The sequence below is a fragment of the Gopherus flavomarginatus genome, chromosome 12 (genome assembly GCF_025201925.1).
Source record: "Gopherus flavomarginatus isolate rGopFla2 chromosome 12, rGopFla2.mat.asm, whole genome shotgun sequence".
Classification (NCBI taxonomy): Eukaryota; Metazoa; Chordata; order Testudines; family Testudinidae; genus Gopherus; species Gopherus flavomarginatus.
The window spans coordinates 8,268,559-8,293,957 of record NC_066628.1 but is presented as its reverse complement, the minus strand read 5'-3'; the positions used below and the strand labels follow the sequence as shown (position 1 = coordinate 8,293,957).

Here is a 25,399-nt window from a genome sequence, read left to right as displayed (position 1 = left end):
CGCCAACTTCTCTGAGCGGGGCCTGCCTCTGGCTCACAGCCCAGCTTTTGCTTAGCAATGCCTGGAAGTACTTTGGTTCAGGTTTCAGGTCTCAGACTGGGCCTTTGATACAAGAGTTTGTTTCACAGCCTCATCTTACTACACAAATCACTCAGATTCATTAACTGAAACCTTTGTTTTTACCAAAAGGATGCCTTGCAATTGCAATTACTATGAAAGTAAGAAATGATAAACATACTGAAAGATGTACTGGCCAGTTGCCTTCTCCTGGGACATAAGTGGGTCATGGTGGATTTCTCCTATGAAGCTCTCATTGCATTTACAATTTCTGACATATTATATATGTCTAATTAATATATTTTAGTTCTTTTCTAATCCTGTTTGAGTGTTATGACGATTAGCTATCTTATATAGCTCATACAATACACATGCATGAACTTTTTTAATTTTCAGGGCTTTTGTTGTTCAAGCAATTTCCATGTTTTTTCTCTTTTCTAATTGGTTTAATACCTATGATTATGCATAGGTCACTTTGACCCTTTCTCCACATGGGGATTTTTGGACTTTTAACTGCTCCTAGGCAGCACATTGTGGGTATCTGTCTTTAAGCACATCATGTGGTCAAAACATCTTTGTCCCACATAGCAACTTATGAATGCATCACTTAATAACAAGGTCACTTTAGGCATCATTTCCCCTATGTCAAGCAGACTGCTAATCAGACCAAAGCCAACTCAGGCAATATAAATGCACAATGTTGGTCTGTCCAAACTTATGCATGACCCTTGTACCAATTCTCAATACTGAACAGAATAACTAGTGGAAAGCAGACAAATACAGCAGATGTAGCAGGGCTAAGGTGTCAGGATGTCTCACATTAATTCATGATTTACCAAAGGTCACAATAGTAAGGCCCATATTTAGTAAAAATGGTCTAATTTGGGGCACCTGAGTTTCTCTCTCCCAACTAGAGAGCTGCAGGGCAGGTGCTCCAGAGCTGTGTTGCATCGACAGCTGCAGGTGGAGTCAGTGGGAGCTGCAGATGCCCAGCCCCTCTGAGAAGCAGGACCCAGGTGCCTAAAGGACAGAATTGTAAATTTAAAGGCTACTTGTTAAAGCTGGACCCAGCCCATCACTGGGCTCTAGTCCCATACAACAGCTAGTCTGGGCACGTGAGCTGTGGAGAAGGAGAAAGTCCCTCCCCTCTAGGGTGACCAGACAGCAAGGGTATGGCTACACTTGGAGGTGTGCAGCGCTGGGAGTTACAGCTGTCTTCGTATAGCTGTGTAGGGACAGCGCTGCAGTGTGGCCACACTGACAGCTACCAGCGCTGCATGTGGCCACATTTGCAGCATTTGCTGCGCTGTTGGGAGTGGTGCATTGTGGGCAGCTATCCCAACGTTCAAGTGGCTGCAACGTGCTTTTCAAAAGAGGGAGGGAGGGGGAGCGTGGGGGAGAGAGAGTGGATTTTTGGAGCTGTCAGCTCCCTGCCTTGCAAGTTCTAAGGACTGGAACATACACATCACCAACCTGCAATCATTTAAAAAGTTTCAAGCCCTTCCCCCACCCCTCTCCTATTCACTAAATGCAAATTATGCACTCCGAGCTCCAGTACAGACTTCCCCCTCCCCCTCCGCCCTGTGACTTCTCTACTCAAGCAAACAGCTGTGAACATTCCAAAGCAATTCCCCTGCCTGCCTCTTCTCCAGCAAGCAGGAGCTGTGTTTGTTTTTTAGATAAGCAGCTCCGGGGAGCCCAGTCTTCCGGTTTGTTGTGAGCAGGCATTCTGGGATGCCTCCTAATACCCTGGAGGCCAATTGCAGCACTTTTGGTGGCCACACCTGCGAAGCAGCGTTGCATCACCAGCACTGCAATCTTTATACCCCAAGCAGACCAGGTGTACAGCCAGCGCTGCAGCCAGGGAGTTGCTGTGCTGGATGTGCCTTGCAGGTGTGGACAGTTACTAAGTTGCAGCGCTGTAAACTCACCACCAGTGCTGCAACTCTCCAGTGTAGCCATGGCCCAAGTGTGAAAAATTAGGACAGGGGCTGGGGGGTAATAGGAGCCTATATTTAAAAAAAAAACCCAAAATTGGGACTGTCCGTATAAAATTGGGACATCTGGTCACCCTACTCCCCTCCCCCATGGTGAGGGATCCCTCCAGCACAGGAACCTCTTGTGCCTCCTCCCCAGCAGCTGCAGGCACAACGCGTGTTCCTGAGAGGGCTGGGAATGGGGTGGGGGTGGTGACAGCAGGTCAAAGAGGGAGGGGTTGGAGCAGGGATAGAGGGACGTGGGCAATGTAAAGCTGGGCCTCTGACAGTCTGCTCCTGGCTAAGACACATGGGGCCCATTATCATAGGGATGTAACTCTGGCTGGCTTCAGAACTTCATCAGCCTGTGCCAAGGTCTGCACCAGCCCCTGCAGCCGCTGAACAGCGGAGTCACAAATGGCTCCTCCCCCCTCTCCTTTTGCTGGTACAGAGGGGAATCTGGCCCATTCAGCTAACCTTCCCCCACCTCAATTTGCACATGGATAAAATGTTTTTATTATTATTCCTATTTCTGCCTATGAAGGACGAGGGCCCCGTTGTGCATCTCTCTGTAGAGACGCTGAGTAAACCGACCCAACAAATCACAGTTAGAACCAGGATTTCACAAACTCTCAACTTCCGGTAGAGACCGATGTCCTGCAATGGTTATGAGACTTCCATTTCTGTGAGATGCCTGAGTGACAGAGGAAAGAGTTTCAGATGAGTTTATATTAAATACCTGAGTGTGTCTCTGGGCCTCTTGGTCTGTTTCTCTGTCATGATGAAAACTCAGTTCTAGGAATTCAGAGTCGTGATGCTGTTATAAATATGAAAGCCTGAAATCTTTCTATTTTCTCCTTTCCCCCTCTAGACACTCTGCCATCTGCACTGGAGACAAAAAGAGGGGAACCCGTAGGAGCACACAGACAGGGTGAGATTCCAGAGAAAACCTCTTCATAAGCTTAAGTTACCAACTAAACTGACAGCAACTATGACACACACAGCCCTAAAAGTAAACCCACTGAACAGTGAGACGGTCCCAAGCTGAAGTCACAGAAACAGTCCTGACACTAGCACTGGTGCTGAGTTCATGCCCGTGCTGATGAACAAAAACACACTCCCTGAGCAGCATCCAAACACCCTTAACTCTGATGCTGGGGTTTTCAGAGACATTGACAGGACTTTTAATATTATATTGAGAGGAATGAGTAGAGAGCTCTCTCCCCGGGGACTGACGCATCCCTCTCCTTTATCCTGGCTGAGTGGGTTTCCCTCATCGGCGTTAACTCCACGAGTGCTTGACGACTGGAGCTCCTACAGGAAAAACAGAGTTGGTGCTTAGCACCCACCGGCAGCTGCTCCTTCCATTCTCCTTTGGTGCCTCTCACCCACCTGTGGGCCTTCCAATCAGCTCCCCTCCTCCCTTCCAGTGCCTCCCACCCACTGTGATGAGCTGTTCAATGGTGTGCAGGAGGTGTGGCAAGGAGGGGATGGAGCTGGGGAGGGCACAGAATGGGATGAGATGGGGCAGAGCAGGGGTGGGGCAGAGGTACAGGGGGGGTGGGGTGAGGCCTTGGGGGAATGGGTGGAGTTGGGGCAGGGTTTTGGGTGGAGCAGGGTGAGGAGGTCAAGCTCCCCTGCAGAAAATTACAAAGTCGGCGCCTCTGGTCTCCCCCCATTACTCTTCTCCAACATCCTACCTTTCCTTTGGGCAGGCCTAGGCTCTCCCAGTGGACCTACCATGGATGGGGGAGATGCTCTCCCTCTGAGGTTGCCCCCCTCCCTTCTCTCTGGGCTGGGGCTGGGGCTACCCCACCCAATGCCACTTCCTACTTTCTGGTCTTAAGTGGCTCTTCCCCAGTGCTGCACCTTCCTCTCTATTCCCCAGCCTGGGAATGGAGGATGCATTAAGGGAGGAAGGTTGTCTCTGTGGTTTAAAGCTGGTACCAGCCTCCTCTGGTCCCTCCTCACTAAAAGCTTCTGACACCTTCCTGGCTGTGTCTCTGCCACTGGGAATGGAGCAGCCCGAGCAGGGAGCTGAAGCCTCTGCAAACAAATGAGAAACCAATGACGTGGCTACTATTAAACAGGTGAGGAACTGCAGTGACATCTCTGCTCAGTCTCAGGTGCTCAAGACAGAGGCAGGTCCCTGGGATCCAGGCCTGTCCCAGCCAAGACAGGGCTGCTGGGGAGTGTGAGAAATGGTCCCAGCCTCCCGCAGGGCCAAGCTCTGCCCCTAACGCTCTGATTCTCTCTCCCCAGCGAATGTGACTCTGGATCCAGACACGGCTCATCCCAGCCTCATCCTGTCTGAGGATCGGAAAAGTGTGAGATGGGGAGACACACGGCAGGATCTGCCCGACAGGGCTGAGAGACAAATCTCTCAGGACTGTGTGCTGGGCTGTGAAGGATTCAGCTCGGGGGAGACATTGCTGGGAGGTGGAGGTGGGGGATGCACTATTCTGGGCTGTGGGGGTAGTCAGAGAGTCTGTGGGGAGGAAGGGATGGATCAGCTGTAGCTCTGGGGGTGGAATCTGGGCTGTGCAGTGGTGCAGGGGTCGGTTCCAGGTTCTCACTTCTCTTGTGACCCCCCTGCCCCTGAGCCGCATCCCCAGCAGGATCTGGGTTTGTCTGGACTGTGACCAGGGGTAGGTGACATTTATCGATGCTGGTGACGAGGCCCCGATCTTCATTTTCCCACCGGGCTCCGTCCCTGGGGAGAGAATCCGACCCTGGCTCCGGGTGGGGTGGGGAGCCCAGCTCAGACTGTGTCCCTGAGATACAGGGGGGAGGGAGGGGGAATATCGCACTGGGGTCCTGAAATCAACCTCTCTAGCCTCATACACCCTAGCCTTTTCCTGTGGACTGGCTATCACATTGTCTCTATGACCCTGGATGTTACTTCCGCTGTCAACTCTGTGCAGCCTGTGGCCTGTCAAACCATAGAGAGCATTGGGTTTGCGAGGGATTGTGCAGCCTGGTTGCCACTGTCCTCTGGGCCAGGAGGACTCTGGGGATATAGGGTCAGACAGTGTCATTGAGACATGGGGAGAATAGTCCACTGGGAATGAAAAAATGGGCTTCTCTAGCCCAGGAGCGGCGCCGGGCCATTTCACCGCCCCGTGCACCAGTCCCGCAGCTCCGGTGGACCTCCCGCAGGCGTTCCTGCGAAGGGTCCGCTGATCCCGCGACTCTGGTGGACCTGCCGCAGGCGTGCCTGCGGATGCTCCACTAGAGCCGCGGGACCAGCGGACCCTCTGTAGGCACGCCTGCGGGAAGTCCACTGGAGCCGCCTGCCACCCTCCCCGGCAAAATGCCGCCCCCCACAATCCTGGCGCCCTAGGCAACAGCCTAGGTCGCCTAAATGGAAGCGCCAGCCCTGCTCTAGCGACAGTCATCCTAGCCCCTAAGACCTGGAGAATTCCCATCTACCCAGCCTTCTGGCTCATCTTTATGCCCCTGGTGGACCCCTGTCTACCCAACCCTCTGCCGCCATACTTCTTCTCTGTGGCCCCTGGAAGCCCATCCCCCTGCCTCTGTGCAGCACCAGAGATAGGAGGGGGAGGGGGAAAGAACCCCTGGAGCTGCAGGAGGAGCAGAGGGGCCCAGAGGGGCAGATGTGGGGCTGTAGGGGCAGAACTGATGAGGGGATCAGGGCAGAAGTGATGTGGGGTTGGTGAAGAATTAACAGCCATGCTGGGGACAGGCAGATGTGGGGGTAGCAGGGACACAGAATAAATTAATTAGAGATTTGGGGAGAAACTGGAGGCTCCACAGCAGCAGGGAGCCTGGGAGAGGGAGACCCAGGGACTGGGGAGTGCGACCTACAGGCCCACAGGGAAGGGATGCGGCGGAGGGAAGGCTTTGGGAATGGGGAGATGTCACCTGAATGAAGAAGTGGCTGTGCGGAGGGGAGAGTCAGGCAGGGCCAGTGCAACCACTACCTGAACTAGGCAGTAGCCTAGGGTGGTAAGTGGTTGGGGGTGCCCAGGGCTGTCCGTAGGCATAGACAGGGGGTAGGGCACCTGAAAATTTGGGGCCCACTGGGTCTTAGTGTCCACCCTACTGGTTTTCCTATCCTTGTTCTGACCCTTTCTGCAGGCTCTGAGTCTTCCTGGGAAGGGGATCTAGTAGTTAAAAGAGAAACAGTCTCCAGCCTGCCAGACCCATTAGCACAACACTGGAACTGTTAAAGAGCCATTCAAGGGGTAATGAAGATATATAAGGGCATTTGCCAACCCCCAGGTATCTACTGTCAGTTTCTGAATGTACTGACCAAAATAGTTGTGCATGACTGTAATATTTACTCAGAACATGTCAGTCTACAGGATCTAAGTGTAAAATTTGCTTTAAAAATATTTCATTAGTGAGTTGGTGAAGATTATAAAATCACATCTCTAAAAAATCCTTGCATCGATTTTTAGATGCACAATCATTTTAGCCTTAAATTCTTGATCTTCAGACATATGGTTTTTTTAAATAAATCCTTCAAAAGACCACCTTTATCTAAGATACACATTTTAATTACTATAGTAAAAAACCCTTACTTTCAAAGTCATCCTGTCCTTTCTGTCCATCCATTTCTCCCTTCACCCCCCCTTCCCCTCCCACTGAAGGAAGCAACAGTCCTTTGTTTCCAGATAGTTGTACAAAGAGTTTCCCTTTCTTTACTTCCGACTATCTGATGAACTAGTTTTAAGCAAAATCAGTACCTTAGTAAGATATAAAATCCTTTGTTATGCCTAAAATCTTTGGAAACATTTTTCAAAGTTGGTGAAATTTCATAAACGTGTATTGTTATGGAGATCACACACAGTAAATTAGTGTTCCTTTTTTCTAAAAGCAATGAACATTGTTATGAACACACTAATCCTCTGACTGATTAATTTAAAATAATGTCTGTTTCAGTGAGCTAAATATGTAGTAATCTGGAATGAGCACATTTAAAATATAAAATCAGCTTAGAAATACTGATTAAGAAAATATAAAACAGAGAAGAGCTGCATCATGTATTCCATAATATTTAATGTTGTATTCAGCAAGACAGCTGATTCATACTTACTATGAAGTTTTTGCAAATAAATGTCTGAAAAACTTCAGGGCATATAAAAAAACCTGTGACTGACACTTTTTTATTCCCAAGTTTAATGCTTTTAATTAGGTACCTTCTGCATGTCCATTCTGCATGAGGGAGAGGGTACAGGGGTCTCTGTGGGGAACAGTGACTTTCCGCCACCGTGAGGTAGGCCAGGCGTCTTGTTATTCTTTCTGCCTTGTCCCTACATCCCCGCCGGGCTGCCATCGGGCATAGGGGCACCAGTTTAATTATACCACATAGGACCCCATAAATCCTAAGGACAGCCCTGGGAGCACCAAAAAGAGATACCCTGGCTCGGCAGGGAGGAGCCACCTTCCGGAGGCACCGGAGAGCCAGAGCGTCGGCTTGCAGGGGCAGCGAGCCCCAGCATTGAGTAGCCAGCACTGCGCAGGGGGGGACAGGAGCCCTGCAAAGGTGGCAGCGCTGCTAGTGGGGAGTAGCCATGTCCCCCTGCCCCTCCTGCCCAGGCTGCAGCCCAGCACCCCGCCAGGGACTCCTGCAGGCTGCAGCAGATGCTTGTGGGCAGAGGCCCTCATGAGCCCCCCAGCTCCCCCTTCACTGTGCTTGGGCTCTGTGGCTCCTGGGCCCTGAGCTTGCTCTGGGAGGGGCAGCGGTGGCTCACACTCCCGGGAGCCGCAGAGCCTGAGTGTGGCGATGGGGGAGCTGGGGGGGGTTGCATGGGCGCCGGCACCCGCATGCATCTGGTGCAGGAGCCCCCAGAAGGCAGCTCCTCCCTGCTGAGCTGCTGCAGTGGCCCAAGTCTGGCAAAGCCAATGAGTGGACTCGGGGCGGGGGCTGTTGGGGTGGGGCGGGGAGGGCTCATGGGTGGAGCTGTGCACCCTCCAGGGGAGTTCAAGGGAGCGGGAAGGGGAGAACCTGATCTGGGGAGCAGCCCCTGAGCAGGCTGGCCCCTGGGGTTTATAAAGGCTACTTTGGATTTGCCCCTCAATGAACTGATGTTACAGTGGGGGGCAGGGCGTAAGGTTGAAGTTTGGCCTAGGGCGCAAAATATCCTTGCACTGGCCCTGGCTGGCTTGGGGGGCAGGGGGAAACCACCCCCCAGCACTCCTCGGTGGCACGGCTGGGCCGTGTCTCTGCACTTCTCCCCACCGGTGAGTCAGGCCTGGCCCTGCTGCAGAGCTCAGGGGAATGGGGGCCTGGGGTAGAGCCAGAGCAGCAAGGAGCAGTGCAGCCGGCAGAGGAATGACATCACTTCCCAGCCAGCTGGAGCTGATCAAAGCCGCAGCGCCCCCTCGCGCACAGCGGTGGGAAGAGGGTTACATGTTTAGACGGCACCGGGTGAGTGTCCCAGACATTTTGGGCACTGCTTTTTGGTGCCCTCAAATCTTGGCGCCCTAGGCAGCTGCCTAGTTTGCCTAGTGGTTGCACCAGCCCCTGAAGCCAGCCCACCCCCCACAGAGGCCTGGGGCACCACACACCCACTCCTGTGGGGGGGCTGCATAGGGCCCCAGAATATCTAGGGACAGCCCTAGTACTCGCCACCCTGCCCACAGCCAACCCCTGCCACACCCCTTGCCCTGCCTCCAGCCAGACCCACACTCCTTGCCCTGCCCACAGCCAGCCTCTGCTGCACCCCCCGCCCTGCCTCCAGCCAATCCCACACACTTTGCCTCCAGACAGCCCTTGCTGCAGCCCCTGCCCTGCCCTGCCTTCAGCCAGCCCCCCACCCCCTGCCTCCAGCCAGCCTCTGCTACACCCCCAACTCAAAGCCAGCCAACCAGCCCCACACCCTCTGCCCTGCCCATCTCCAACCAGCCCCACACCCTCTGCCCTGCCCATCTCCAACCAGCTCTTCATCCCCTGCCCTGCCCTCCCGTACCCCCGCTGCCCAAAGCTAGCCCCACACCCCATCTCCAACCAGCTCCACGTGCCCTGCCCTGGCCGAAGCCAGCCAGCCCCACACTCCTGTCTATAGCCAAACCCTGCTGCACCCCTCTGCCCAGGGCCAGCCAGCCCCACATCCCATCTCCAGCCAGGCCCTGCCGCACCCCTGCCCGAAGCCAGCCCTGCACTCCTCTGTCTCCATCCAATCCCTGCCACACCCCTGTGCCCAAAGCCAGCCAGCCCCACACCCTGTCAGGTTATTCATTTATTTTCAATAAATATGCAGACTAAATAATGAAATTAATAAATTTTCAAGCTGAATGTTTATTAATTCTAATGAACAATGCCACATTATGCAGTATTCATTTTTTAAAGTTTATAATAAGCGATGCTCCAGGGGCAGGGGTGGGGGGCACAAGGTAGAAGTTTCGCCTAGGGTGCAAAATATTTCTTGCACTGGCCCTGGAGTCAGGTACAGGGCAGGTTTAACCAGAAGGGAGAGAAGAAATGAAATGGGGAAAAGTGAAAATAAAGTAAAACAAGAATAAAGAGAGATGCCTCGGGAAAGTGGGGGAAGCTGAAATGAGAGGAGTGAAAGCAAAACTATCCTGAGAAGGGAAATGCTCAGCAGACACCAAGAGGGAAGGAGATAAATTCAGCAAAGAAAACTAGGCATCTCAGTCAGAATGATCTGTGACATGGATTAGAGGAGAGTTAGGCCAGGGGTTCTCACAACAATTTTTCTGATGGCCTCAAAGTGCGGCTACCAAATCTTGTGGTGACTGCACTGAAACTTTTTCCTAAAATGTTTAAGTTACTTTAGGAAAAACAAAATAAATTTGTACACATTCATATCCAAAGCATGGTAATGTATTTATGAAGGTATTTTCTGAGGACTCAATAGTAAAGATCATGCTGTGAGAAGTGATATTTGTTAATATCACTTTTCCCAGTGAGTCCTCGCAAGTTAAGACCTGGATGGATGCGCGCAGAAGGTGAGGCAGCAAAGGCTGGGGTGATGGAGGTGGGGCTGCATAGTTAGAGGTGTAGGTTGGGGCTTAGGGTTGGAGGTTGGCACCCAAGGTTGGCGCTTGGGGTCCGTTCTTGCTTCTGCACAGTTGGGGCTAGGAATCTGTGTCCTGGGCTAGTGCCCGCTGGAGCCTAAGGTTGGTGCCCACTGCTGTGTTCCCGGTGCTGGGGATCAGCACCCAAGGCTGGTGATCAACGCCCATGGACAGCACCTGCCAGAACCCAGGATCAACATCTAGGAACCGTGCACTTTGTCACTGATACTGGATATTTGCTGGCAGAAGAGTTTCTCTCACGTGTGTCTATGACAGGCTGCCTGCTTTTGAAGCACGATAGAAAAAGCAGCTGAAATTAGTGCAAATAATGAATTTCCCACTAATTCAGTGACTTGGGGGCTCTGCTGGCCACATGGTGCTGATCTTCCTGCTTTCCAGTTGGGAACTTGTATTTAAAGGGAACTAAAGTATATGAAATAGAGAAATACGTTTGCATTTCTTCCACCCATCAGCAATTGCTGTGGTAGGCACAGGGGTATTAATGGGAGGAGAGCTGCTCCAAGGGTCACTCTTTCTAAGATGAAGTCCAAACTGTGAATATATTTGACCCCTTCCCCCGCTGTAAGGGGTGAGGATTTATTTTCTTTCTGCTCAATATTTAAATAGCTAACACCCTGCATCTGGTTGCCAGGGAGCATCAGGGCCTGGGATAGCTAAATTACAGCTCAGTGGCCAGTTCACATTATACAGCTGCAACAAGGTAGCCAGTGTGATGCAATAGCAATAACATTGAACCTGTTTCTCAGCTGATGCAATGAGTGTGGGTCCATTGACTTCAGTAGATCGCAGCCAACTGATGAGTCCTGGAGATGTGGCCAGTTACAGAGCAGCCTGTGTAACTACCTGTGTCCCCAAGAGCATCTCCAGTCAGAGCTTCCTTCCCAACATGATCAGCTTCCCTTTCTGGTCCCAGGAGGCTCCTCCCCAGGCTCTCCCAGGCCCCCAATCCCCCTCCTGCAGCTAAAATAGAAAAATTGCCAGAGAGCCTGGCAGATGGGAGTTCTCAGTTTATCCTGGACCTTGCATGGGTGCAGGAGCCCTGGTGCTGGCTGCCTCCTGCAGAGTGCCAGGACTTTGCTAGAAGTGGTGATTCTGGCAGGGGAACAGGAGTAAGTAGCCAGGTCACGAACAGGCACCAGAGTGAGCCAGGGTCTAAAGGGAGCGGAGGCCAGGTGGGGAGGGGGCAGTTGCAGTCAGCAGGTGCAATTCTCACCCTCTTCCCAACACTCCTCCTCCATTTTGCCTCTTTTCATTTTCTTTGATGGAGTTTCCAGCTCAGTTTCTGCCCCAAACTTGTTTTTTTTCTTTTTTCTGTGCATGGGGTGCAGAGACCTCTCCCCTCCAATGCTGCAGCTGTTCAGCGCATTCTGGAAATTATGACATTGGCACCAAGAGCTGCAAATGGCCCAGACTGAGGAATTCATCTCCCCAGACTCCTTCCCACTGCCCCTGGATGTCACTTCTGTTGGCTTAAAATAATGGATGTGGGGAGGATGAAATGAATACAGGCATGAAGAAAAGCAGCAGAAACTCTCTGGGAAGGACAGCATAATAAAATAACTCTTGGATCTGTTCCCCCCAAGCTGGGGGTGAGGCTGATCCTCCTGGCAATGAGACCCCAGATAGAATATCACTTTGTTTATATAACAGAGGCTGATATTTCCCCTTCATACCAGGACCATCATACGATAACTCTGAATACAATCTTTGCTCTTTCACACTCACTACACCAGCTGCTGCACAAAGGGGGCCATTCACCTGCTGATTAAAGTCATTAGAGGTAAAATCACTGAGCACAGGTGGACCCGGACCCGGACACTCCGATAAGACAATTTGTAGCTTAGGATAAAAGTTCAAAGACTTCACTAAAAAAGCAACTTCTGGATTGACTTTAATTGCCAGGGAGCCTGTGCCACAAGTACTCCTGTTCTTATAACTACTGAGGAATTTCTAGCACTTTCAGGCAGTACAGTACCTAATGAGTTCTCCATCACCCTTGGGCCTGTGGTTAAGCAGAGTCTGTGCTCTGTTCAGGAGGAATTGTTCTGTATCGACCTGAGCACAGGACGAAGGATCCCCTGGGTGCTAGTTCCTGCGCTGCTCCTCTGAGTGAAACTCCCTTACAGCCTGGGGAGCCAGTGCAACCCCCATCCTAACTTAAACCTGAACCTGGAAGCTGCCTATGCCCCATGGAAGGGGAATCCAGCACCACCAAGTAATGCAGAGGGGCTGCATTCAGCCTTCTAATGCTGGGGTCCTATGTCCTGGTCTCAGGATGGGGGTGGATTTCACTTTCCTAACCACCCTGTGCTTTATCTGTAGAGAACCCAGTTGCTGGAGTGAAGTCAATTTCACTCTGGGTGGCTGACCAAGTCACTCAGGGATCAATCCAAAGCCCTTTGAAGTGATTAGGAATCTTTCCACGGATTTCAAAGGGGAACCAGATCAGTTCATTAACTATGCCGTTCCCATTGCCCATAATAACACCCTTCAAAGAAGATGGGTGAACAGTATGATGCTTCCAGGTTTAAGGCACTTCCCCACTACCTGCTTCTAGCATGAAATGGGCTGCAACACAGCTCCCCAAAATCCACAGCTTCTTGCAACCCAAGCCTAGTCATCTGGATCCTCACAAAGATTTTTTAAAAGAACCCCCAAAACAAGAAAGAAAAACAAAATAAATGCAAACTACACTGACCTACAAAGTTTTCCTCCATACTTCTGCTACAGGATTTGAATCGTATCTGTGCATATCCTCCCTGAATGCCCCCCACTTCAGCTATGGGAATAATTGAAGTGTGTGGACCAGCTGCCACTTTGCCAGTGGATTAGACAAGTATTTGCTAGTCAGCAGTAGAACATTTGTCATCAGGACTTCCAGCTCTGGTATCGTCTATCAGTTAGTGACAGGAGAACCAAAACACACATATCTGATGCTTTCAGACTAAAGACAGTGAAACTGAGTAGCTAAGACCTAGGCCTTCCCTTTTGGAGACCGTGATCCTACTCCCCATTTTGATTTCAGTGATTTTACACAACTTTTTTTTTAAACTTATTTGTAAAACGGGCAGCAAAGACATACATGCAATGTTTGATTGCCTTCTAGGGCTGGGAACACACTGGCTTGGTCAGCAAAAAGGGCTGGGAAGTGCCTGCAAATACAAATAGCACTGGTGGAGCTTTATATTCATGGCCTCTTGGCTTCAGCTTGTTTCCCTTTACCCCAACCCACGTATTTTTAGTCTCGCTGACAGGGGTAGCGCTAGGCATGGGGGCTTGTGGGGGCCATGGCCACCCCAAAATTTGCCTTAGCGGCCTCCCCCATAGGCACCCCTCCAAACCTGCCACCCTCACTGCTCTGATGCTGCTGCCCTGGGCCTGATGCCTACAACCTGCCTAACCCCCAGGCTGCGATGGTAAGAATCCAAGAGTCTTGCATCCACGTGACCCAGGGCTAGCGTAACAAAGGAAGGGGGGGGTACCTGGTCTGACCTCCAATCACAGCCCCCTTTGCTCTTCGCATTGGGCCAATCATCGATCAGGGGCGAACGCACCTTTAAACATCCTACTCGGGCGGAAGCCCTCCCCCCACCCACCTGGGATGGCTGCAGTAAAATAAAGAGAAGTGGGGACATTCCCTTTCACACCAATCAGAGAGCAGGGAAGTGTGATAGGCAGGGAAGAGCGCCAATCAGACAGCGGAGAGAGGCTCGGTGTATTTCTTTGGACGAGCGGGTTACACGGAGTCTCCGGAATGGTTGGCCCAGGGATTCCCCGCCTCCTGCCAGGCCTGCTCCGGCCCGGGCTTTGGGGTGAGTCGCGGCCGCTGGCTCCTGGCGAGATCCCCGCGCCCCGGCGGCTGGTGCTGGGAGCCCGGAGCCCTGGCTGCAGCCGGGAGAGGGGAATCTCCAGCAGGGCCCTTCCCGCTGCTCCCCAGGAGCCTCTCCCAGGGCAGAGCCCCCAGCCCGGCCCGGCCCCTGCCCCGGGGGGCCCCGCTCGGAGGGAAGGTGAGAGAGACCCGCCCCCCCCCCCCCGGCACCCCCGGGCTGCAGGGGGAGGTTTGGCCCCGGGCTGCTCCCAGCGGAGCTGGCTGCGAGTCGCTGTGTTGTGCATCTAGGGAAGATGGCCCCCGAGTCCCATTGTGTGCAGGGCGGGGGGGGGGGGAAGAGACACGTGGGGGGGTGGGGGGGTAAGGGGGGAACAGGGAGGCCGGGGCAGGATGTGGGCAGGGGGCGGTGGTTGCACTGAAGGGAGGATGGGGGCGATTCGGGGGGGGATTATGGGGCTGAGCAGAACGAGGCTGGAATGGAGGGAAGATGTGAGGGGGGGTCACTGCAAGGGAAAGGGAGGAGGTGGGAAAGCTGGAGGGAGACAGAGCAAGAGGAGGCTGGGGGGGGCGGACACAAGGCAACTCCCCTGCCCCATGGGGTAGGAGAGGGTGACGGGCTGCTCCGCCCAGCAGCCAGTGGGTTTCCCCCGCGTCCCCCCACCCCAATGGTCAAACAAGCCGAGGGGCTGGTGGGCAGGAGACTTCCTAGAAGGGCTGAAAATGTACAAGGTAAATGTCCACAGCAACCCCCTTCCCCCCCCCCCCCCGACCACTCCACACACTTTCTGCTTCTAGTTTAAAGACAATTTCATTATTGTGGGGGCGTGGAGGGTGTCTGACTCCTGAGTTGACAGGAGTGAACAGGAGCTGGTCTGATTTCTGCACAGGATTCAGTATCAAACCAGAATCACTGCGAGCCGCAAGGGGTGTAATTGGGGTTTGGTTCAGTGGCAGTCAGTGTGTTCAGTTCCTGGTTCAATACACCCCAAAATTGTTTGGTTACTAGGCAGTGCCCCAGAAGGGGGCCCTGGCATCTTGCTTCAGTGAGGAACTGAATTTGGGGCCAGGGTAGCTAGCTTGACCAGATGTCCCGATTTTATAGGGACAGTCTGATTTTTGGGTCTCTTTCTTATATAGGCTCCTATTACCCCCCCACCTCCATCCTGATTTTTCACACTTGCTGTCTGGTCACCCTAGGCCTGGGGCCTGTGTCAGCTGGGGCAATTGGAGGAAGGATCTGCACTAGGGGTGAGAGAAGTCCTGTCTAAGAGGGACAAGAGTTGAACAGCCTTTCTCTTTGGGCCTGAAAAGTTATTGTTAACTTCTGGGACCAAGGAGTCCCCACTTCTCTCATCTTCCTTCCTGCTCCTGTTGGCTGCCCCGTTCTCTTTTTCTACTGAGGCATGCCATTCTGATAGCAATCACATGCCAGTGTGTTGTTTTGTTTTTATAATGAAAGGAAGATCAGAGTAGCTTTTATTTCATTTTTATCAATTATTGAGCTGAAAAATTGCTGAAACTTTATTTTAACTGGCAACCGCCCCCCCTCCACCCCCCCAGTTCTATTCAAATTAACTGAGTAAGAGGAAAAAATAGGGTTTAAGTCTGGTTCCAGTTCAGTTAAAAATATCAGTTCAAACTGGTTCTGTTCTGGTGTGAGTCCAGGTGGGCAAATGACATTTGCAGCTGCTGAACTGTCCATGGGGGTTGCCAGGACAATCCCAACCCAGGGAGGCTCAGTCATGAGGGGGTGGAGTGGGGGGAAAGCTGGTTATTGCTAAGGGCTTGTCTACACTGGCACTTTACAGCGCTTCAACTTTCTCGCTCATGGGTGTGAAAAAACACCACCCCGAGCGCTGAAGTTTTACCGCTGTAACATGCCAGTACAGACAGTGCACCAGTGCTGGGAGCTACGCCCCTTGTGGATAGTCTATTCCGCGACTAACCAAGCCACGTTAAAGCGCTGCCGCAGCAGCTCTTTAACGTTGCCAGTGAAGATGTGCCCTAAGGCAGAGGAAGCTGGTGTCTATATCTTCGGCTGTGTCTACACTGCCACTTTCAGCGCTAAAACTTTTCATTCAGGGGTGTGAAAAAACACACCCCTGAGCGACAAAAGTTTTAGCGCTGCAAAGCGCCAGTATAGACAGTGCTTTATCCCGGCAATAAAGCTACCACAACTCTTTAGGGGTGTGTTTTATTTAATCGCCGGGATAGCTCTTCCTTGGTAATAAAGCAAGTCTATACTGCCCCCATCACAGCGCTGCTGCGCTGTAACGTGGGTAGTGTGGACATACTCCTTCTCTGCTCATGATATTAGAGCCCTAGAGTTAGTTGAGCTTCCTGGATCAGATGCTTCCAGGGATTTCCCTACACTCCCTTCTGCTGCCCCCAACTCTCCCATCACCCACTTTAGTGGTCAAACCAACCAAGATGACGAACATACCAAGAATATACCAACATGTCACCTGAAGGTTCAAGTGGCGTTTCAACATCCAAACAGCCTGAAGCACAAATACAGCTGCTTACTGAAGAAACAGTGTCTCCACAACCTAAATCCCCATGTTTGTCGGTCACTGTCAGAGCCAGTTTTAGAAGTACTTGATGAGGCTGTTAAGAATGCTGGAGACACAACATGGTTCATGCAAACAAACATGGCTGCCACTCCATACTTCCTGTTTAAGCAAGAGATAACACACACTACAAGCTGGAGGCCAGTGTTAAGTGCGTTGTCACTTGTTAACCCTGAAATTGGACGCTGGTTCCAAACAAGACTGGCAGATGCTTGTTATCTTTCTGCTAGAAACTCAACGGACTGGTTGAAGCATGCAGGGCAACAGCGAAAGACTCTCAGCATTTGGAAAAAGTGAAGAACTCTTTCATCACCTTAAAACATTTGCATGCATGGCTGATGAATGCACCCATGCAAATCGGCATTGTCATTGTTTACATTATCATGTTAGTGGTAGTCCAGTAGATATATTTCTAGATCTTCAGGTTATAGAAGACTCATTGGCTGCATCTGTGACAACCCACATCTTAGAAGAGTTACATGCTTGTCAGTTGGACCTCAAACTGATGCCTGCTTGTGCATTTGATGGAGCTGCAAACTTCCCTGGAAGACATGGTGGAGTACGAGCTTTGCTCAGAGAAAAGTGTATCCCTAAGCTTTCCTATACACACTGCAGAGGCCATCTTATCTTCAGTACCCAGAAAGATAATGGAGCAAATAATTAAGGAATCAATTAGAAAACAACTAGGAGATAATAAATAAGTAACATGGATTTTTCAAGAGCAAAGCATGTCAAACCAACCTAATAGCTTTCTTTGACAGGATAACAAGCCCTGTGGATAGGGGGAAAGTGGTAGTTGGTATATCTTGACTTTAGTAAGGCTTTTGATTTTACCTTCTCATAAACAAACTAGGGAAATACAACTTAGATGGAACTTCTATAAGGTGGGTGAATAATGGTTGGATAATTGTTCCCAGAGAGCAGTCATCAGTGATTCACAGGCAAGCTGGAAAGGGCATATCGAGCAGGATTCCACAGGAATTGCTCCTGGGTCTGGTTTTGTTCGAACATCATCAGTGATACAGATAAGGGCATAGAGAGTGCACTTGTAAAGTTTGCAGACGGTACTAAGCTGGTCGCAGTTGCAAGTGCTTTGGAGGATAGGATTAAAATTCCAAATGATCTGGAAAATCTGGAGAAATGGTCCGAAGTAAATAGGATGAAATTCAATAAGGATCAATGCAAAGTACTCCATTTGGGATGGAATAATCAACTGCACACATACAAAATGGGAAATGACTGCCGAGGAAGGAGTACTGCGGAAAGTGATCTGGGGGTCATAGGGGATTACAAGCTAAATATGAGACAACAGTGTAACACTGTTGCAAAAAAAGCAAATATTCTGGGATGTATTAGCACAAGTGTTGTAAGCAAGACAGAAGAAATTCTTCTTGATTTTGTACTGATATGGCCTCAGGAAGAATGTGGACATATTGGAGAAAGTCCAGAGAGAGGCAAAAAAGTGACTAAAGGTCTAGAAAACATGACCTGTGAAGGAAGATTGAAAAACCTGGGTTTGTTTAGTCTGGAAAAGAGAAGACCGAGAGGGGACATAAAAGTTTTCAAGTACATAAAAGCTGTTACAAGGAGGAGGGAGAAAAAATGTTGTTCTTAATCTCTGAGGATAATATAAAAAAACAATGGGCTGAAATTGCAGCAAGGGAAGTTTTAGGTTGCACATCAGGAAAAACTTCCTAACTGCTGGAGTAGTTAAGCACTGGAATAAATTGCCTAGAGAGGTTGTGGAATCACCTTCACTGGAGGTTTTAAAGAGGAGGTTAGACAAACAACTGTCAGGGATAGTCTAGGTAATACTCTAGTCCTGCCTTGAATGCAGGGGACTGGACTAGATGATCTCTCGAGGTCCCTTCCAGACCAGTGATTCTACAATCTACTCAACTAGCACTAGTATGAGCTGCAGAATCTTCAAAAGACGTTTTAAAAGCCATAAATTTAATGTCTTTTTTTGGACTCTTTTCAACACGAGTCCAAAAAGACTGAACATCTTGAAAAAACTAGAAGATGCTCCGTGACTCAAGTTCAAATTAGTCCAGCCTGGGAAATCCCACTGGTTTTCTCATGAGTGATCCTTGGCTGTTGTCTTAAAATTATTGCAACCATTATTACTGGCTTTGGAAAGTATCTACCACAATGGAATGGATCTAAGTAGCGAGGCGGGTGGATTACTTTTGCTACTAGTTCAGAGAAGACAATCACCATTCTCTCTCTTGTAAGTCTACTGTTAAAACCACTTGGGTCATTAAACAATGCCATCCAGGCATCTGCTACAACAGTAGTAGATCTTTGTCCAGCAATAGAAGCTATACTTGGATCAATCAGAGAGAGATCCATTGAAAATGTACTGAAAGAAGCAAAGACTTCAGTCCAGAAGTTGACTAATGAAGACACTTACGTTGAATCCTTAAGTGAAGAGAAGTGTTTAAGCCAGCTGAAGAAGTACCCGTACTTGATTCTTACAAATCTACAACAGAGACTTCTGGATTCCACTCAGCATTTTACAGATGCCTATCTTATAAAACACTGACAGTGGAGAGGAGTGAGGCACTACCAGAAATGGGTCTGAGATGCGATCAGGACAGAATAGAGAATTTGAACACAGAATGGAATGTCATATGATGGATGAATGAATGAAGATTTCACTCCTTTTTTTTATCATCACTAGTGGCTTGACTGATCTGTGTGTTATGTTTTCTGGGATGAAAGAAGTAGGAATGAATCTCTTGCTGCTCCCAGTCACAACAGCTACAGTTGAGCATTCTTTTTCATCATAGAATAGAATTTTATGTTCTGAAAGAAGTCGCCTTCTGCCGGATCATATGAATGAACTAATGAGCATATCACTTGAAGGCCTGGAAGTTCTGTCCACACAAGAAGCCACCAAAGATGAACACACTGCATTCAAGAAGTTAATTAACAGACTTGTGCAGAATTATAGCAAGAAACAAAGGAGGATGTAGATGTCGTGCTTCGTAGAAAGCTTGAGTCGCCAATTTTAATTTGTTTGATTTTTACAACATGAGTTAAATCTAATAAAATGAAAAAAATGTTTCATGATCAGTCCACCTTTGCCCTCACGGTCTCACCCCTTGGCCCTCATCCTTCCTGTAAATTTGAACACCACCCCCCCATTTCAATTCCTGGGGAAAATACTAGAAGCTGCTACCTCTTTCCTTGTGATCTGGGAGCTTAGACTGAGCAGCTTCTTCCCCCCACCCGTCAGCAGGGCTCTGTGTCAGGGAGCGACTGTCATTATAGCTCCCTCTTTGCCCAGCCCAGGTGGGGACTTTCCGCAGCTCCTGGAACTAGCCCCCTGGGGCAGTCCTGGGCTCTGCCAACATCGGCTCCTGAGCCAGAGCCTGCAGGTGAAGAGAAAGGGCTGGGGCTGGGCAGGAAAGTGACTCTCTGCTGGTGAGTTTGTACTGGAGGGGAAGGGGCTCCCTATATGTCTGTGGCTCCCAGAGCTGCTACCCTCAGACCCATGCCTACTCTCCCATAGGAGAGCCAATGCCCATGGGAACAGGACAGTCCCCAGTTCTCCCAGGCAGAGGGAGAGGGAAGGAGACAGGAAGAGGAGGGGTGAGACCGAAAGGGGCAGCAGGAGCAAGAAGTGAGGAGGGAGGTTCCCAGCCCTGCCTGGATCCATTCCCTGCACCCCCCTGGGCAGACTGACTCTCCTGGGGACAAGAGGAGGAGCTGACAGAGGAGAAGCCAGGTTTTTCCCCAGCCAAGTCCCCATGATGCTGGGGGTGCGCTGCTGCCTTTGGGGCCAATGTCAGGAGGAGCTTCCCGAAGTGGCTCCTTTGATTCTGCTCTTTTCTAGCTTTTGTCTTAGTGACTCTGTCCATGGGGGGTTGGTTAAAAGTCTCCTGGTGGGTTCAGTGCTGGTGGGAGGGGCTGGGTCTGTGTTGTAATAAAGTGAGAGGGTTTTTTAAGGTAAGTGTTTTTCCAGCATGGCAGAAGCCAGAGCATCTGTCTTGGGGGAATCAGGGTGTGAAATGGACTCAAGCCTCTTCTGAAACCTTCCCCATTGCTCCGACAGGCTGAGGAATCAGGTCCACGTTTCACTTCTGATCGTCCCATCCTCCTAGGAAACAGGGAAGGGAAGTGGCTGTGGTGGAGCCAACTCAGGTAGGGGATTTTCAGGGAGCTGCAGAGGGGTTGTTGTGGAGGGGGAGGGGCAGAAAATACACAAGGGGAGGCAGGGAGGGGACACGGTGTGATAAAGTGCTGGGACATGTTCAACCTGGCCTGATTTTCAGAACAGGCCCATTGGCAGGGAGTGAACATTCCCCCATTTCTGAAAGAGGAAACACTATGGTTACTATATTTCAAGTTCCCAGACAGGAGGGTGGGGGGGAGTTCTGTTTTTACTGTACAGTTTCTTTCCACTTTGAATATCTAACATTTATAAATAACAAGCGTAATGGCCTCAAACATAAATGTAAATCAAATTTAAATGTACCTGCTTGTATGCAGTCAATCCTTTCCTACTGCGTATCTTCCTGGTATGCCCATGCATGTCTCTGTGGAGCGTATTTTTCTCAGCAGTGGTTGATTGCTCAAGTAGCCATGAATGTCTTTGCCAAATGTGTGCCTGAAGTTGAGCTGTACAAGCAGGATCCCTTTCGGCAATTCAGTAGTCAATATCATGCCATCCTTATTTCTGGGCTGGTGCTGATGGCAGCACTGCTTTCAGGGCTGGCTGCCCAGCCACCAGCTGCTGCTGTCTGCTAGCTCTGAAGGCAGCGCCACTGCTGGCATCAGCACAGAAGTAAGGATGAGAAAACCAGTGAACATGCATGCCGCTGTTAGCGTACGCCAGGAATGGCAGTTCGTCCAGATTCAGTGCTGGAAAAAGGATGAGCAAGGAGAAATCATGAATATTTGTTCATATTTCAAAAATATGCCCGGTTGGAGATCAGACGGCCAAAAAAGAAGTCATATCTGGGAAAACTCAGGCCTATGGTAACCCTAGGAAACACCCCCATGGACAGAGCTGGGAGAACTGACCGGATTCTCAGTGCTGAAGCCTGAACCCACTAGTCAGAGGCTACCATGAAATATGAAGGTCTTGGGATTCCTGTCCTTGTCCCTTGCTTGGGACAGGATTAGTTGGCAGGCACTGAGTGGGGAAACTGATGTTGTTTCAGTGTTCTGTGACCTTCAAGGAGATGGCTCTGTATTTCAGTAAGGGGCAGAGAGCTCTGTTGGAGTCCGGTCAGAGAGCCCTTTACAGGGACATCATGCAGGAGAATTATGAAACTGTGACCTTGCTGGGTAAGGGATTCCCGTATCCTCGCTACTAGAAGTGGTGGGGTCTGCATTTCTGAATCTGGTCAGGTTCTTCCCTGCTTAGTTGGATCTGGGGAGAATGGGTCGCATAGTCCAAAGCTCCAGTGTGAGAGATACTTTCATCTCCATATCCCCTTGAAGGGAACAGGGGAGTCAAACCTAATGAACAGGCTAATTCATTTCCATCTCCCCAGCTTTCAAGGGGCCAGAAGCAGGATATTGTCCTGTCTGTGTTATTTCTCACACACCGTTCACCTGCCAACTTGGGACTAGCTCCATCCATGGGAAGGACTTTTGATGCTGCAGGCTTGGAAATAGGCAGGAGTTTAACATCTGAGGTGTGTGTGTGTGTGTGTGTGTGTGTGTGTCAGTGTCAGTGTCAGCAAGTCCCCCAGAGTTGCACCTAGCCTGAGAACTCCTAGTGAGGGTGTGACAACACCCCCTGCCCCCAGATATCTGCTGCTCCCAAGGGGTCGGAGTTACCACAGTCCCATGTAGGATCAGGTTAAACTCAGGGAGTGTTCCTTGTGACAGATACTCTACCAAGACTCCATGTGCCCTGATCTTGTCTGATTTTATCCCCTGCACAGGATTCCCTATTACCAAACCTGACCTGATCACCAGATTGGAACGAGGGGAAGAACCGTGGAATCTTCAGGCCTCCAAGGAAAGGGAGATCCTGAAAGGCACCCACACAGGTGAGGAGTCCATGAAACGGACAAAGAAACCATCTGATGAGTGAAGGAAAAAGCCTCGAGTCCCAAAAATGTGCTGTGACCAAGAGCCCTCAATTCTGCCCCATCCCACCCAGGTCAGGGCTGCAGTCAGCAGGTTTCATGGCATCAAGGCAAATATCAGTCATGGCTTCCCACCCATCCCGTTAGCTGTCAGGCGTTTCCTCCCTGACTTTACTTCCCTATGAGTGTTTGGATGGGATGTGGAGGTAGAACCCAGTTTCTGAGGCTTTGTGTATGCTACAGAGTTAGGCCGACATAAGCTGCCTCACTACAGAGATGTCTACAATACTGTTCTTCCCACTGCTTTAACTCACCCGCTACCCCAGCCTAATACATCCACCTCCCCAAGAGGCATAGCACTTAGGGTAACGTAGTGTCAGTGTAAACACTGCATTGCTTATGTCAACTTCAGTGGCCTCCAGGTGTCCCACAATGCCCCGCAGTGACTTCTCCGGTCACCATTTTGAACTCCGCTGCTCGGCAGCCAGATACATACCCCTCCCCTTTTAAAGCCTGGGAATTTTTGAAATTGCTCTTCCTGTTTGCTCAGCGTGGAGAGCTCACCTAGCAACTTCCCAGCTCAGCATGCCGGCTCCACGAGGCAGACGGGCTCCTGCCTGGAGTACGCCAGAGGTGGTGGATCTCCTGGGCCTGTGGGGACAGGGAGACGTGCAGGCACAGCTCCGGAACAGCCGTCGAAACTTCGACGTCTACAGCCAGATTGCTCGGGGCATGGAGGAGAAGGGCTACGACAGGGACCCACAGCAGTGCCGCGTGAAAATCAAGGAGCTGCGGCAGGCGTACCAGAAGGCAAAGGAGGCAAATAGTCGCTCCGGTGCGGAGCCGCAGACGTGCCGCTTCTACAAGGAGCTGCACGCCATCCTCGACGGCGACTCCACCTCCACCGTCAAGCATCCTGTGGATACTTTGGGGGACCTGGAGTCACAGGCCACCGGGGTGAACCCTGAGATCGAGGTGATGATCAAGGAAGAGGAGGACGAGGAAGAGGAGGAGTATGGGGGACAGGCGACAGGGGGATCTGGTGGCGTGGCGAGCCAGGACTTCTTTTTGACTCCTGAGCAGTCTAGCCAGTCCCAGCAGTCCAGCCCCGGTGAGCCTGATGCAGGGGAGGGAACCTCTGGTAAGTACTTCAGCTTGCTTCAATACTGCAGAGACACATCTGCTCAGGTACAGCTTTTTGTAATAGGCTAGAAGAGGAAGTGAAATAACCTGTACAGGTACAGTTGCTATCTGCTTCTCATTCCCCTGTTCAGCTAGGCAGAGGGGGCCCTACAGCATAGTTTGTTTGTTCATTCACACCAGGATGTTCTGTGAATCCTCCATAGAGATCTCTAGGAAACTTTCCTGGGAGGTACTCTGCAATCCTCTGCCAAAGGTTTCTTGGGAGGGCTGCTTTGTTTCTTCGCATATGGTAGGACGCTTTGCCACACCACTCAGCATTTACTTCATCAGGCACCATTGCAGTGTGCAGGCTAGCAGCATACAGACCCGATCTGCAGCCAGGAGCTGTTCCCTCAGGAGTGAGAGATCAGCTACAGTCACCACCGCTTGTGGAAATGGGGCTAGTCTGCAGTACGATAGCCCTGTCCGCATGTACTGATGTCCGAGTGCTACCCCCTCCTTATTGTCCCAACTCCCACCCCTCCCCCGGCCATATTTGCCATGGGTGGGGCTGCCTCTGTGCTTTGAGTCCCAAGGGGAAGTGAGCATGTTGTGTATGTAACTTGTTTTGATCAAGGGGAGTAAATGCACTGGCAGTGGTACCTCTGTCCATTGTTTCTTTAGCAGCTGCAAATGCGGCCTTGAGGGCCTCTCCGTCCACGCCAGAGGAACGGCTGGGCCAGGTGAGGAGGAGAAAGAAGAGGACAAGGGAAGACATGTTTCAGGAGGTCCTGCGAGCCTCCCGCGCTTCGGAGCGCGAGCAGAGGGCTTGGAGGATAATGATAAATGACAAAATGCAGAGGGATAGCGAGGACAGGAGAAACGGGCAGCAAGAGATGATCACATTGCTCCGGGAGCAGACAGACATGCTGCGGTCTCTGATCGAACTTCAGGCCGAACACATCCGTGCTCGCCTCCCCCTGCAGCCCATAGAGAACTGCATTCCGGGACCTCCCTATACTGGCCTCCACATATCTTCTGGGCCCGCAGCAGTACCCCAGGCACTCCACCCCACGGAAGATTACACACAGTGACAGTTGCACGTACACCCAGCTGTGAGAGCCTCTTGGGTGTGTATGCTTGTGAATTCCCTCTTCCTTCCCCTTCAAAGATACTTTCCCCTGTATGTATGAAGTTTTTACTTTAGCATTACCTAGGTATGTTTGCATAGGTGTGGAATAAACATGTAAATTCAGTTTTCATAAGTATCTTTATTAGTCTCCAGCCAGAGGTGCTTGAACAGGGTGGGGCCATTGATTTAGCAAATAGCTATAGGTGTATAAAGGCCTATTATTAAGGGTCAAAGTTGGACTGTGGATAGATTTCTTGTTCCACCCATTTAACTCAAAGGGGGGAACATATCAGAATCCAAGGGCAGAAATTGTTACTAGGATACTGGTTTAAAAAGTAGCGACTCCTGTGTACCAGTCCACAGGATGGTCAAATGATGTGAAAACATCTAGGGACTCGGGCCGACGAACATGACGGGCCCTTTTACACAGCTTTGACTGTGTACAGTGAGCCCTTACAGTGGGCATAAACATCAGTTCCTCGCAAATCAAGACCCCTTTATGCCGACTGAGTTGCGTAAAAAAGGACTTTGTTTAAATGAGTCTCGGGCTCCATATTTTTAAAAAAATAAACTTGTTGTTTTTTACAGAAGAGCTCAGAAATGAATTCATTTATCTCTTGTTTTTGCATTTACAA

General features: G+C 50.6%; 3 protein-coding genes across 15 annotated transcripts in view; 2 read left to right on the top strand and 1 right to left on the bottom strand.

Annotated features, from left to right (window-relative positions):
• Window positions 1-25,399, top strand: part of LOC127033353 (zinc finger protein RFP-like) — a 161,094-nt gene that overhangs the window by 28,020 nt on the left and 107,675 nt on the right. The gene's annotated exons all lie outside the window — the stretch shown is intronic.
• The window catches only part of LOC127033274 (zinc finger protein RFP-like), a 168,571-nt gene that overhangs the window by 104,714 nt on the left and 38,458 nt on the right, over window positions 1-25,399 (bottom strand). The gene's annotated exons all lie outside the window — the stretch shown is intronic.
• Window positions 13,777-24,887, top strand: LOC127033323 (uncharacterized). 4 transcript variants are annotated; one of them, XM_050921327.1, is made up of 5 exons: window positions 13,777-13,873; window positions 20,521-20,609; window positions 22,364-22,471; window positions 23,061-23,651; window positions 24,317-24,887. In XM_050921327.1, exons 4-5 carry the CDS (start codon window positions 23,096-23,098, stop codon window positions 24,724-24,726), a joined length of 966 nt encoding a protein of 321 aa, XP_050777284.1. In that variant the 5' UTR covers window positions 13,777-13,873; window positions 20,521-20,609; window positions 22,364-22,471; window positions 23,061-23,095; the 3' UTR covers window positions 24,727-24,887. The 4 variants fall into 4 exon arrangements, with proteins under 4 accessions (XP_050777284.1, XP_050777282.1, XP_050777283.1 ...); XM_050921326.1 differs by lacking the exon at window positions 13,777-13,873 and adding an exon at window positions 13,880-14,068; XM_050921325.1 differs by lacking the exon at window positions 20,521-20,609 and having other exon boundaries at window positions 13,801-13,873.